We start from the raw sequence: 13,572 nt of genomic DNA on the forward strand, positions 1-13,572 counted from the left end.
ATTCTAGATTCTGCCCACTGGGGAAAAAAGTCCCCAGTGCCGCCAAGCATTAGGAAAATTACAGCGTTTCAATACCAACATGAGTCAGGACCTTGTAATCCTGGCTTAAATGTGTTGCAAATATGGCTTGACCCTGATTTATGGGACCAGTTTCTTTAATTTAACCAGTTGCTTTAGGAGATGTTTACTACAATGTAGTTTTGGGTTTGGATTTCTGGTGAAGTGTGTCTGATGTCAAGACTTTTGCCTGCTCAACATAAAATCAAAATGCCATTCTTAAGATCTCCCTAATCCCCCTCAACCCTGCCATGGTTGTGTTCCCACTGTCTATCTCTTTAGTGCTAGAATAACTTTTGTTTCACTTATTTATTTATTTATTTATGGCTGCATTGCGTCTTTGTTGCTGCAGGCGGACTTTCTATAGTTGCGGTGAGCAGGGTCTACTCTTCGTTGTGGTGTGCGGGCTTCTCATTGCAGTGGCTTCTCTTGTTGTGGAGCACAGGCTCTAGGTGCACAGGCTCAGTAGTTGTGGCACACGGGCTTAGTTGCTCCGCGGCATGTGGGATCTTCCTGGACCAGGGCTCGAACCCGTGTCCCCTGCATTGGCAGGCGGATTCTTAACCACTGTGCCACCAGGAAAGTCCCCAATATTTTTAAAGTGTAATTCGGGAGGAAGGGAAATCTGGGGCTTATTTTTCCCCTTTCTGCTAGCCCTGAATTTTCAGAGTGTCTGAGGATAAAGCAGGTAACTTGGTGATTCAACAGGTTTGTGAATATTCTCTGATGCTCTGCACAGGTGTACCTAACTGGTCTCTTTAGCTATGGGTTCTGCCATATGACTCGAGGATGTTTATAACTGGCGTGTTACAACTGGCATTCAAGAAAATACTATAACTGAACTGATGCTTGTTTTGCTTAAATATTGCGTACCAGCATACAGAGGCCTTTGGTTCATTGGAAGACTGGGACCTAACACTTCATACTGATTGTCAGCCCAAAATAGAGTACCATTGCTTTATCAGCTCTCACTTTAATGAGTACGCACCACAGGCCAAACCCTGTGGTGCATTCTTAGCAAAATCTCTTTTGGATGGTGATGGGTCTGAGACACAAAGAATAGGGTCTTGTATACAAATAGAAAAGGGACAGAAGAACAAGTTAAGCTACAGGAGACAATGACTCACAGCACGAAAATAGGCTCTACTACCATCCCAAATCGATAGCAAAATATTTATTATCGAAAACAAAATGATTGGACCACTAGACTTTCATCGTAAAACTCTCACACAATTGTACTTTTCAGGATGGAAACATTTTGGGGAAATAAGTGTCTATGAGACAGACACGGACCATGCACACACAACTCAAAGCACTCCTGAACTCGGGGAGGCGCTCTGTTTGAACTTCTCTACTCCCCTAGTAGCCCTCTTGTGTCAGCACATGGCCAATCCAACAACTGTGTTAAAGATTCATTCATCAACCAAACTGGAAAAAAAACCCACAACCCTCAGAATGTGCTGGAGCTGACTTAGTTGTGTCTGAGGAGAGGCTGTTCTCTCATAATAAAGATAGCAACCTGAGCTTGTCTCTCCCAGGTAACCCAGCAGTCTGGGAACCAGGCCAGACTTCTGGAACTTTCTACGCCAGTGTAGTTGACTCCAGGCGCTTTGTTATTCTTATGTGACAGGTTTTATCTTATGATAAAGATACCACGTCTGATTAAAAAAAAAAAAAATTCTGTGGGTCTCCTAGAAGTGTTGTTCCATTCAGTTCTACAGAAACCCCACTCAGTAAAGTTTTAGACTCAGAGCTACAATAGTAGAGAGAAGTGACAGGGATGTAATCAATTTTTTCTTTCCCCTTCAGCAACATATACAGCTGTATTGTCCCTGCCCCCTCATTTTTATAGTGGAGTAGAGTATGGTTAGAAGGATGGGAGTAAATTACCTGGAATAATCACCTCAGTACATGGTTTTAACTTGGTACATTGGCCTGATATTGAGTATGACTATAGTAGTGGCTCTTTTTTCATGAGCAAAACTAGAAGGTGCAGATAAAACCTCTTGCTCTATGAATAGAGCATTTCTCACTAGAAAGTTTTTCACTGCAAACTCACAGACTTGGGTTGATGCTCAGACCTTGTGTACCAAATTGCATGTACTTATGTATGAAGATTTGGTTTAAAAAAAAAAATTTTTTTTTTTAAATCCAGGAATGTTTTCACCAAACTGCAATTGGAATGCAGTGGAAAATCTTCAATAGAAAGATAATCTATTGCAGCATAGTGGGGCAGCTATAAAAACTTGCCTGCCCAAGTTTTTCTGGAATGTTAACTGACAGCAGGATTATCTATGTGGCAGTCAGTTCTCAGGCTTCAGATTTGCCATGGGCTAGTGGTCCAGCCTCGTATCTTGATATAATTAAGCAGTTAAGCTGAGATGTTAAAAACATTATACTGAACCTGTAATACCAGAATTTAGATTTTTTTTTTTTTACAGGTGTGTTTTCTTTTTCCCTCCCATGATAATCATCGGAAATGCCTTTAGATATATTTACCTAATTTTAAAACTATTTATTAGACATTCAATCTGTAAACAAAAATTCTAAATTATCTCACAAGTGAACACAAGTATGAACCTGTATCAAGATGAAAGTGCTTTGGAAGCATCATTTAGGGTCTATTTAAGGTCTATGCTCATTTCCTTATTCTAACCTGCATTAAATGATCACTGATAAATCAATGGATTAAATAATTAAATTAAATCAACCAGAGTTGAGTTTAACTGAAGGGCCAGTTAGAGCTTAAGTCAACTGTTATTTGGCCTTTTCCTCATTTTAATTATTCTGCTTTTTTTCTGTTATATAAAAAAAAGCATATTGCACAGTATCATGTATTTTCAAAGCTCAAAATAACATTATTTGCATCTTAGGTCCTGCTATAACTAATAGATCCTTATCTTTTCAGCTTATGTCAGTTTTTGCCCTAAAAATAATACATTCCTCCATCAATTCATCTATGAACCAACGTCAAGACATCATAGACTGTTCACAATAATTTAACACAGGTGTAACAGCTTCTCTCCCCTGCATACCCCGCCCCCGCCTTCCACCCCATCAGTCATGACTTGGTTTGCACGGATTCTTTGTTCATGGTTCAGACCATTCACACAGAATGGAATAAAACTTTATTCTTTTCAATTCCACACATAAACGAGATGCTGAGAAAGCCCTTGTCATCTCTGACAGAGAAGCAGAGCAGCTCTGTTTCATGAATGACAGCACAATTAAAGCTAAAATAATATAAAAATAATTTGAAAAATCCCTTTTCTGTACACTCTCAAATAAAGCAAGAAAGATAAACAACAGCTTTTTTTTCTGCTAGCCAGAAAATGTGTTTCTATTCATTTGGGCTTTGAAGTTCGGTGGACCCCTCATCTGTGTGCCTATACGTGTGGTTATGCATGTCTAATCTATGTAGTGTAGTGGCCCCTAATTTTTTCATCTAGTTTGTCTAATCATTAAGCTACTTAGCCAATGAGAATACTATTATATCACATTGAACAACTTGACATAATTGCTTCTTTGAAATACTAGGAATGTTTACACATTTATTTGGCTTGAAAAGGACTGAAATATTACAGATATTATATTATCTAGCTTTTTTTTTTTTTTTAAGAATATGGCTCTTAATAAATTGATTTTCTGAGTTCCAGAGCAAAAGTCCCTTTTAAAAAAATTTCTGAAGCTGACTTGAAGCAGGAAGAATGTCTTCTGATTTGGCCAAAAATATGGTGAGTATTTTATATCATTTAAAATTTGAAGAATAAGTCTATAAGGGGCCCTTTGTTGTCAACTGTTCCAGCCAAACTTGCCATGAAGTGTGTTTGTCAAAGTATCTCCACTCGACCAGCAGAGGGCACTTTAAACACCTCTGCATTGCCTTTGGGAGCAAATGCAGATGATGCAGAAACACAGTGTTTACCCAAGATCAAGAAGAGCCCTGCAGGTTGTTTGAAATTCACAAAAATATAGAAAATATGGACTGTACCACAGGGTTTCATTTGAAAGTTATGAATATGTGTGAAGTCACCGAGGGAGGGGTATACTTATTGTCTATTATATTGATCTTCGGCTCACTCCTTTCCCACTGTCTTTTTCTCTTTCCCAGCTCAAGAACGGTACAGTGCTGCACCTTTTTACAGGTAGTAGAGAGTCGATTTTTCAAATCATCTGATTGAGTTGTATCTTTTTTATTCTGTATTTACTCCTCTGTTTGAAAGCCTGAGGCAACAGAACAAAGGATAATGCTTCCTACCTCATTTAGGGGTAGAAATTAAACTATCAGAAATGCTCTGAGATGGGGCTGCCCTTTTAGGAAGTGGGCTGCATTATTTCCTTCCTCCCAGGAAAAACCCTGGAAAAATATTGTGCCCCATTTGGTTTTGGCAAACTCACTCACTAGACTGAGGCTGTGCGACGAAGGGAAACAAGCCTTTCTCTTAGTTGAAATATAGTTGTTTATATCCATTTTCTCAGGAGGTGATTAAGACATCTTTTCTCATGGGGGCTACAACTGCCAACCTTTCTTAAAAAGGCTTTCATTTTTGCAAAAGCATTATTGTTCTAGATATACACCCTGTGTCTCTTCCATTTTTATCTTTTCTGTTGGCTCCAGTTTACTGTCAAAAAAGATTAGAAAGGATTGTGTGTATGGGTTTGCACAGTTTTTTAAGTAAACTTCTTTGATCCTTAGAGAAATATAACACTTAGTAAATACATTTTTTTTTTCATATACTGTTAATAGCTTTTGTTTGCCTTCTCTTTCTCTCTCTCTCTGCCTCTGGCCCACTTTTGTTCTCATTTGTCCTAGAGTTGACAGATAAAGAGGGAATGGGGTCTTCCAGCAGCAGTCCTTTGAGATGAAGGTGTACTCAGTGAGTCCTCACCCAAAAAGGATCATAAACTTACTGGGTTAATTCAACCTAATTATCCCTAAGCTGCTTTGGGTTGTGTATTTTCTCATGTCTTGTTTTGTTTTGTTTTAGCTGCACCATATGTGATTCCTTGTGCCATTTTCTTTTGTCTATTATTTTTCTTGATGACCCTGAGCTATGGCTTCCTCCTCAGTTCCGACACTAGTCAGCCTTCATTGTTTTCCTCATCTTGCCAATGTAGGCCTCAAAGAAGAAGTGGCAGAAGAGCACAAGATAGCTGAGGTACATGAGTGAGGACCAGAAGATGTTCTGAAAGTGAGAGTGACACTGGTCATGCTGCATCCAGTGGAAGACCAGGTAGTTAACGACACAGCCCATCAGCATCTGAGTGATCTGGGACAAGGTGATGAACATGGCAAACTTCCGGGAGACTCGGAAACCCGCTGCTCGCAAGGCATAGTAAGAGTACATCACGGAGTGCACGCCATAGTTCATAGTCATGAACCAACCACCCCCGGCAACCATGTCCTTGTAGGAGTACCAGGAGTACAGGAGCACAGTGATGTGGTGGTACCAGTGCAGGAAGATCAGCTTCTGCTTCCTCAGAATGATGAATATTGTATCTCCTGAAAGACAAAGAAAAAAATGGACATGAGCCCCTTGACCATAACATAATCATAATCTATATCTCTGCAAGAAGGTAGATGTCTTGAACTGGTACTTCAGAATGAGATGGACTGGGTTAGAATCCTGGACTGATATTTACTAGCTCAGTGACCCTGGGCAAGTTATTTATCCTCACTATATTCCCATTTCGTCATCTGTAAAATGGGGATGATAATAGCTTGAAATTATCTGAGGATTAAATAGGATACTCAACATGCCCTCTTGGCACATGGTAAGCACTCAATAAATGTTACTTTCAGAAAGGTGTTTTGCACAAAATCATATTAATTTGGAAGGGACACTAGTAACCATGTTGTCCATTTCCAACTCAGCCATGCATTTTAGGAAATATCACCTGGAAGAGTCAAGTGATATTTATTAATCAATCATCAATCAAGAGAAACAAATTAGAATTCAAGTGCCCAGCAAAATGTTCTTAGGCCTCTCTGGAGTAGTAAAGACACTTTTCTTTGGTACATGACAAAGGTACTCTTGAAAAACATATCTTTGTAAGCTCCCAATAAAATGTGAAGCCTTGACATATGGAAGTTAGTTAGAGAAGTAAAATTTAAACAAAAGGCTATTCTGGGATGAGACAAGATGGCGGAGAGGAAGGACTTGAGCTCACCTCCTCTCACAAAGACACCAAAATCACAACTAACTGCTGAACAACCATCGACAAAAAAGACTTGAACCTACCAAAAAAGATATTCTTCACCCAAAGACAAAGAAGAAGCCACAATGAGACGGTAGGAGGCATGCTTCTGCGATATAATTTAATCCCACAACCGCTGGGTGGGCGACCCACAGACTGCAAAAGTATATTGCAGAGGTTCTCCCACAGGAGTGAGAGTTCTGAGCCCCACATCAGGCTCCCCAGCCTGGGGTTCTGGCATCAGGAGAATGAGCCACCAGAGCATTTGGCTTTGAAGGCCATCAGGGCTTGAGTGCAGGAGCTCCACAGGACTGGGGGAAACAGAGACTCCATTCTTGGAGGGTGCACACAAGGTTTTACCTGCACTGGGACCCAAGGCAATGCACTGATTTCATATGACCCTGAGCCAGACCTACCTGCTGGTCTTGGAGAGTCTCCTGCGGGGGCAAGGCTGTGGTCACTATGGGGGCAAGGACACTGATGGCAGACACCCCAGAGAACACTCATTGGCATGAGCTCTCCCAGAGGTCGCCATTTTGGCACCAAGACCTGGCCCCACCCATCAGCAGACAGGGTGCCTAAAGTTGTACTGAGCTCACAGCCACCTCTAAACACACACCTTGACATGGCCCTGCCCACAACAGGGACAAGACCCAGCTCTACCCACCAGTGGGCATGCACCAGTCCCTCCCACCAGGAAGCCTACACAAGTCCCTGGACCAACCTCACCCACCAGGGAGCAGACACCAGAACCAAGAATTACAGTCTTGTAGCCTGAGGAACGGAGACCACAAACACAAAATGTTAGGCAAAATGAGATGGCAGAGAAATATGTTCCAGATGAAGGAACAAGGTAAAACACAGAAGAACTAAGTGAAATGGAGATAGACAATCTACCCAAAAAAGAATTCAGAGTAATGATAGTAAAGATGATCCAAGATCTTGGAAAAACAATGGAGGCATAGACTGAGAGGATACAAAAAATGTTTAATAAAGAGCTGGAAGCTTTAAAGAACAAACAAACAGAGATGAACAATACAATAACTGAAAGGAAAAATACACTAGAAGGAATCACTAGCAGAATAAATGAGGCAGAAGAATAAATAAGTGAGGTGCAAGACAGATTGGTGGAAATCGCTGCTGTGGAACAGAATAAAGAAAGATGAAAAGAAATGAGGACAGTCTACGAGACCTCTGGGACAACATTAAATGCACCAACATTCGCATTATAGGGGTCCCAGAAGGAGAAGAGAGAGAGAAAGGGCCTGAGAAATTATTTGAAGAGATTATAGCCTAAAACTTCCCTAACGTAGGAAAGGAAACACTCAAGTCCAGGAAGTGCAGAGAGTCCCATACAGAATAATCCCAAGGAGGAACATGCTGAGACACATACTAATCAAACTGACAAAAACTAATGACAAAGAAAAAATATTAAAAGCAACAAAGGAAAAGCAACAAATAACATACAAGGGAATCCCCACAAGGTTATCAGCTGATCTTTCAACAGAAACTCTGCAGGCCAGAAGGAAGTGGCATGATATATTTAGTGATGAAAGGGAAAAAAAGCTACAACCAAGAATACTTTATCCAGCAAGGCTCTCATTCAGATTTGATGGAAAAATCAAAAGCTTTACAGACAAGCAAAAGCTAAGAGAATTCCGCCCCACCAAACCAGCTTTACAACAAATGCTAAAAGAACTTCTCTAGGCAGAAAAGAAAAGGCAACAACTAGAAACAGGAAAATTACAAATGGGAAAGCTTGCTGGTAAAGGCAAACACACAGTAAAGGTAGGAAATCATCCACACACAAATAAGATGTCAAAATGAGTAATCATGAGGAGAGGAGAATACAAATGCAGGATATTGGAAATGCATTTGTTTTAAGTTGCTGGTCTCTTAATTTCAATCTTGTCTGTATATAGACAGCTATATCAAAACCTCATAGTAACTGCAAACCAAAAATCTGCAATAGATCAACACACACAAAAGAAAAAGCAATCCAAATACAACTCTAAAAATAGTCATCAAATCACGAGAAGGGAACAAAAAATGAAGGGAAGAATAAAGACCTACAAAAACAAATCCAAAACAATTGACAAGATGGCAATAGAACATAATATTGATAACTACCTTAAAATGTAAATGGATTAAATGCTCCAACCAAAAGACATAGACTGGCTGAATGGATACAAAAATAAGACCCGTATATATGCTGTCTATAAGAGACCCACTTCAGATTTAGGGACACATACAGACTGAAAGTTAGAGGATGGAAAAAGGTATTCCATGCAAATGGAAATCAAAAGAAAGTTGGAGTAGCAATACTCATATCAGACAAAATAGACTTTAAAATAAAGACCATTTAAAGAGGCAAAGAAGGACACTACATAATGATCAAGGGATCAATCCAAGAAGAAGAGATAACAATTGTAAATATATATGCACCCAACATAGGAGCACCTCAATACATAAGGCAAATGCTAACAGCCATAAAAGGAGAAATTGACAGTAACACAATAATAGTGGGGGACTTTAACACCCCACTTACATCAATGGACAGATCATCCAGAGAAAAATCAATAAGGAAACACAGGCCTTAAATAACACATTAGACCAGATGGACTTAATTGATATTTACAGAGCATTCCATCCAAAAGCAGCAGACTACACATTCTTCTCAAGTGCACATGGAACATTCTTCAGGGCATATACATGCTGGGCCACAAAGCAAGCCTCAGTAAATTTAAGAAAATTGAAATCATATCAAGCATCTTTTCTGACCACAATGCTATGAGATTAGAAATCAATTACAAGAAAAAAAAAAAAAACTGTAAGAAACACAAAAATGTGGAGGTTAAACAATATGTTACTAAACAACCAAGGGATTGCTGAAGAAATCCAAGAGGAAATAAAAAAATTCCTAGAAACAACTGAAAGCAAAAACTCGATGATCCAAAACCTATGGGATGCAGCAAAAGCAGTACTAAGAGGGAAGTTTATAGCGATAGAAGCTTACCTGAGGAAACAAGAAAAAATCTCAAATAAACAACCTAACCTTACACCTATAGCAATTAGAGAAGGAAGAACAAACAAAACCCAAAGTTAGCAGAAGGAAAGAAATCATAAAGATCAGAGCAGAAATAAATGAAATAGAGATGCAGAAAACAGTAGAAAAGATCGATGAAACTAGAATCTGAGTCTTTGAAAAGATAAACAAAATTGATAAACCTTTTGCCAAACTCATCAAGGAAAAAAAGGGAGAGGGCTCAAATCAATAAAATTAGAAATAAAAAAGAAGTTACAATTGACAACACAGAAATACATAGGATCATAAGAGGCTATTACAAGCAACGATACGCCAATAAAATGGATAACCTAGAAGAAATGGACAAATTCTTAGAAAGGTACCAACTTCCAAGACTGAACCAGGAAGAAATAGAAAATATGAACAGACCAATCACAAGTAATGAAATTGAAGCTGTGATTAAACTCTTCCAGCAAACAAAAGTTCAGGTCCAGATGGCTTTACAGGTGACTTCTATCAAACATTTAGAGAAGAGTTAACACCTATTCTTCTGAAACTATTCCAAAAATATTGCAGAGGAAGGAACACTCCCAAACTCATTCTATGAGGCCACCATCACCCTGATACTAAAAACCAGACAAAGATACCACACACACACACACACACACACACACACACACACACACACACACAAATTACAGGTCAATATCAATGATGAACATAGACAGAAAAATCCTCAACAAAATACTAGCAAACCAAATCCAATGATACATTAAAAGGATCATACACACCATGATCAAGTGGGATTTATCCCAGAGATGCAAGGATTTTTCAATATTTGCAAATCTATCATTGTGATACACCACATTAATAAACTGAAGAATAAAAACCAGATGATCATCTCAATAGAAAAAGCTTTTGACAAAGTTCAACACCCATTTATGATAAACTCTCCAGAATGTGGGCATAGAGGGAATACACCTCAACATAATAAAGGTCAGATATGACAAACCCACAGCTAATATCATACTCAATGGTGAAAAGCTGAAATCATTTCCTCTAAGGGCAGGAACAAGACAAGAATGTTCATTCTCACCACTTTTATTCAACATAGTTTTGGAAGTCCTAGCCACAGCAACCAGAGGGAAAAAAAATAAAAGGAATACAAATTGGAAAAGAAGAAGTAAAACTGTCACTGTTTGCAGATGACATGATACTATACATAGAAAATCCTAAAGATGCTACCAGAAAACTACTAGAGCTAATCAATGAATTTGGTAAAGTTGCAGGTTACAAAATTAATACACAGAAATTTGTTGCATTTGTATACACTAACAACAAAAGATCAGAAAGAGTAATACAGGAAACAATCCCATTTACCATCACATCAAAAAGAATAAAATACCTAGGAATAAACTTACCTAAGGAGGCAAAAGACCTGTACTCCAAAAACTATAAGATGCTGATGAAAGAAATTGAAGATGACACAAACAGATGGAAAGATATACCATGTTCTTGGATTGGAAGAATGAATATTGTCAAAATGACTATACTATTGAATGCAATCTACAGATTCAATGCAATTCCTATTAAATTACCAATGGCATTTTTCATAGACCTAGAACAAAAAATCTTAAAATTTATATGGAGACACAAAAGACCCCAAATAGCCAAAGCAATCCTGAGAAAGAAAAACGAAGCTGGAGGAATCAGGCTCCCTGACTTCAGACTATACTACAAGGCTACAGTCATCAAAACAGTATGGTACTGGCACAAAAAATCAATGGAACAGGATAGAAAGCCCAGAAATAAACCCACGCACCTATGGTCAATTAATCTATGACAAACGATGCAAGAATATACAATGGGGAAGAGACAGTCTCTTCAGTAAGTGGTGCTGGGAAAACTGGACAGCTACATGTAAAAGAATGACACTAGAACATTCTTTAACACCATACACAAAAATAAACTCCAAATGGATTAAAGACCTAAATATAAGACTGGATACTATAAAACTCTTAGAGGAAAACATAGGGAGAACACTCTTTGACATAAATCACAGCAAAACCTTTTTTTGATCCAGCTCCTAGAGTAATGGAAATAAAAACAAAAATAAACAAATAGGACCTAATTAAACTTAAAAGCTTTTGCACAGCAAAGGAAACCACAAACAAAATGAAAAGACAACCCACAAAATGGGAGGAAATATTTGCAAATGAAGTGATCGACAGGGATTAATCTCCAAAATATACAAACAGCTCATGCAGCTCAATATCGAAATAACAACCCAATCAAAAAATGAGCAGTAGGTGTAAATAGACATTTCTCCAAAGAAGACATACAGATGGCCAAAAAGCACATGAAAAAATGCTCAACATCACTATAAGTATTAGAGAAATGCAAGTCAAAACTACAATGAGGTATGATCTCACACTGATCAGAATGGCCATCATCAAAAAGTCTACAAACAATACCTTTTTTTTTTAGATTCTACATGTAAGGAATATCATATATTTGTCTGTGTCTGACTTACTTCACTCAGTATGACAATCTCTAGGTCCATCCATGTTGCTGCAAGTGGCATTATTTTGTACTTTTTTATGGCTGAGTAATCTTCCATTGTATATATGGAACTTATTTACAAAACAGAAGTACATTCACAGATGTAGAAAACAAACTTATGGTTACCAGGGGATAAGAGGGTGGAGGGATAAATTGAGAGATTGGGATTGACATATACATACTACTATATATAAAATAAATAACTAATAAGGACCTGCTGTATAGCACAGGGAGCTCTACTCAATACTCTGTAATGGGCTATATGGGAAAAGAATCTAAAAAAAAAAAAAAGAGTGGAATATGTATATGTATAACTGATTCACTTTGCTGTACACCTGAAACTAATACTACATTGTAAATCAACTATACTCCAATGAAATTTTTTTAAAGTCTACAAACAATAAATGCTGGAGAGAGTATGGAGAAAGGAGAACCCTCCTACACTGTTGGTGGGAATGTAAATTGGTAGAGCCACTGTGGAGAACAGTATGGAGGTTCCTTAAAAAATGAAAAATAGAACTACCATATGATCCAGCAATCCCACTCCTGGGCATATATCCAGAAAAAAACATAATTTGAAAAGATACATGCACCCCAGTGTTTATTGCAGCACTATTACTATTTACTATAGCCAAGACATGGAAGCAACATTAATGTCCATTGACAGAGGAATGGATAAAGAAGATGTGGTACATATATACAATGGAATATTACTCAGTCATAAAAAGAATGAAATAATGCCATTTGCAGCAACATGGATGGACCTAGAGATTATCATATTAAGTGAAGTAAGTCAGACAGAGAAAGACAAATATCACATGGTATCACTTACATGTGGAATCTTAAAATGATACAAATGAACTTATTTACAAAACAGAAACAGACTTCAAAAACAAACTTATGGTTACCAAAGGGAAAAGGCAGGGGGAGGGATAAATTAGGAGTTTAAGATTAACAGATACACACTACTATATATAAAATAAATAATCAACAAGAACCTACTGTATAGCACAGGGAACTCTACTCAATACTCTGTAATAACTTATTTGGGAAAAGAACTTGAAAAAGAATGGTTATATGTATATTTATAAGTGAATCACTTTGCTGTACACTTGAAAATAACCCAACATTGTAAATCAACTATACACTAATATAAAATAAAAATTAAATTTAAAAAAATTAAATAAACAAAAGGCAAAAATAGGAAAGGAGAAAAAAATTTATCTTCTACTGTATTTACTGAAGAGGATAATAGGAATATTTTGGTACCAATGAATCAGGTGATAAAAAACTGAGAATGACACACATTTTTATGGAATTAACTTTGAAAAAGCTTTCCAGGATCTATCCAAAATTTTACTAACATTATCCCCCTTGAAGAAAAAGGCCACTGTTTTTTCAGTCTAATGTTCTCCCATCTGAGCTATTTTGACTATCCAAAAGATCACTGTTTCTAAGGTAGAAAATTCATATTATAGAAGCAAGAATGGTGCTCAGGCAGGTAGATGCTATTAATCTGCAGTGATTCTCTTAAAAGTCTAGGAGTTCTGAAAAATATACTTTAGAACACTTACGTAAAAATGGATGAAGAGCAAGCACAGTAACAAATACACCTGATTCCATTAACGAGTCCAAAAAAGAAAAAACATCTGCCTGCATAAATCCTGTTTCTGTCCCATATGAGACAGAAACAGGATTAATGCAGGCAGATGCTTCATTCTCTTTCCTAT

General features: G+C 37.8%; 1 protein-coding gene and 1 long non-coding RNA gene across 6 annotated transcripts in view; one reads left to right on the plus strand and one right to left on the minus strand.

The window, feature by feature from the left end:
- Positions 1 to 3,791, plus strand: part of LOC309661367 — a 45,568-nt gene extending 41,777 nt beyond the window's left edge. Inside the window, exon 3 of the long non-coding RNA XR_014263981.1 lies at positions 3,714 to 3,791. This is a non-coding gene — a long non-coding RNA (uncharacterized lncRNA). The remainder of the gene's footprint in view (positions 1 to 3,713) is intronic.
- The window catches only part of ELOVL6 (ELOVL fatty acid elongase 6), a 136,095-nt gene continuing 123,734 nt past the window's right edge, over positions 1,212 to 13,572 (minus strand). For all 5 annotated transcript variants that reach the window (XM_082463003.1, XM_082463002.1, XM_082463004.1 and 2 more), the window contains one exon: positions 1,212 to 5,560. In XM_082463003.1, the coding sequence (XP_082319129.1) occupies positions 5,136 to 5,560 (425 nt within the window). In that variant the 3' untranslated portion in view covers positions 1,212 to 5,135. The remainder of the gene's footprint in view (positions 5,561 to 13,572) is intronic.

Source organism: Balaenoptera physalus, assembly GCF_965194825.1.
Source record: "Balaenoptera physalus genome assembly, chromosome: 5".
NCBI lineage: Eukaryota > Metazoa > Chordata > Mammalia > Artiodactyla > Balaenopteridae > Balaenoptera > Balaenoptera physalus.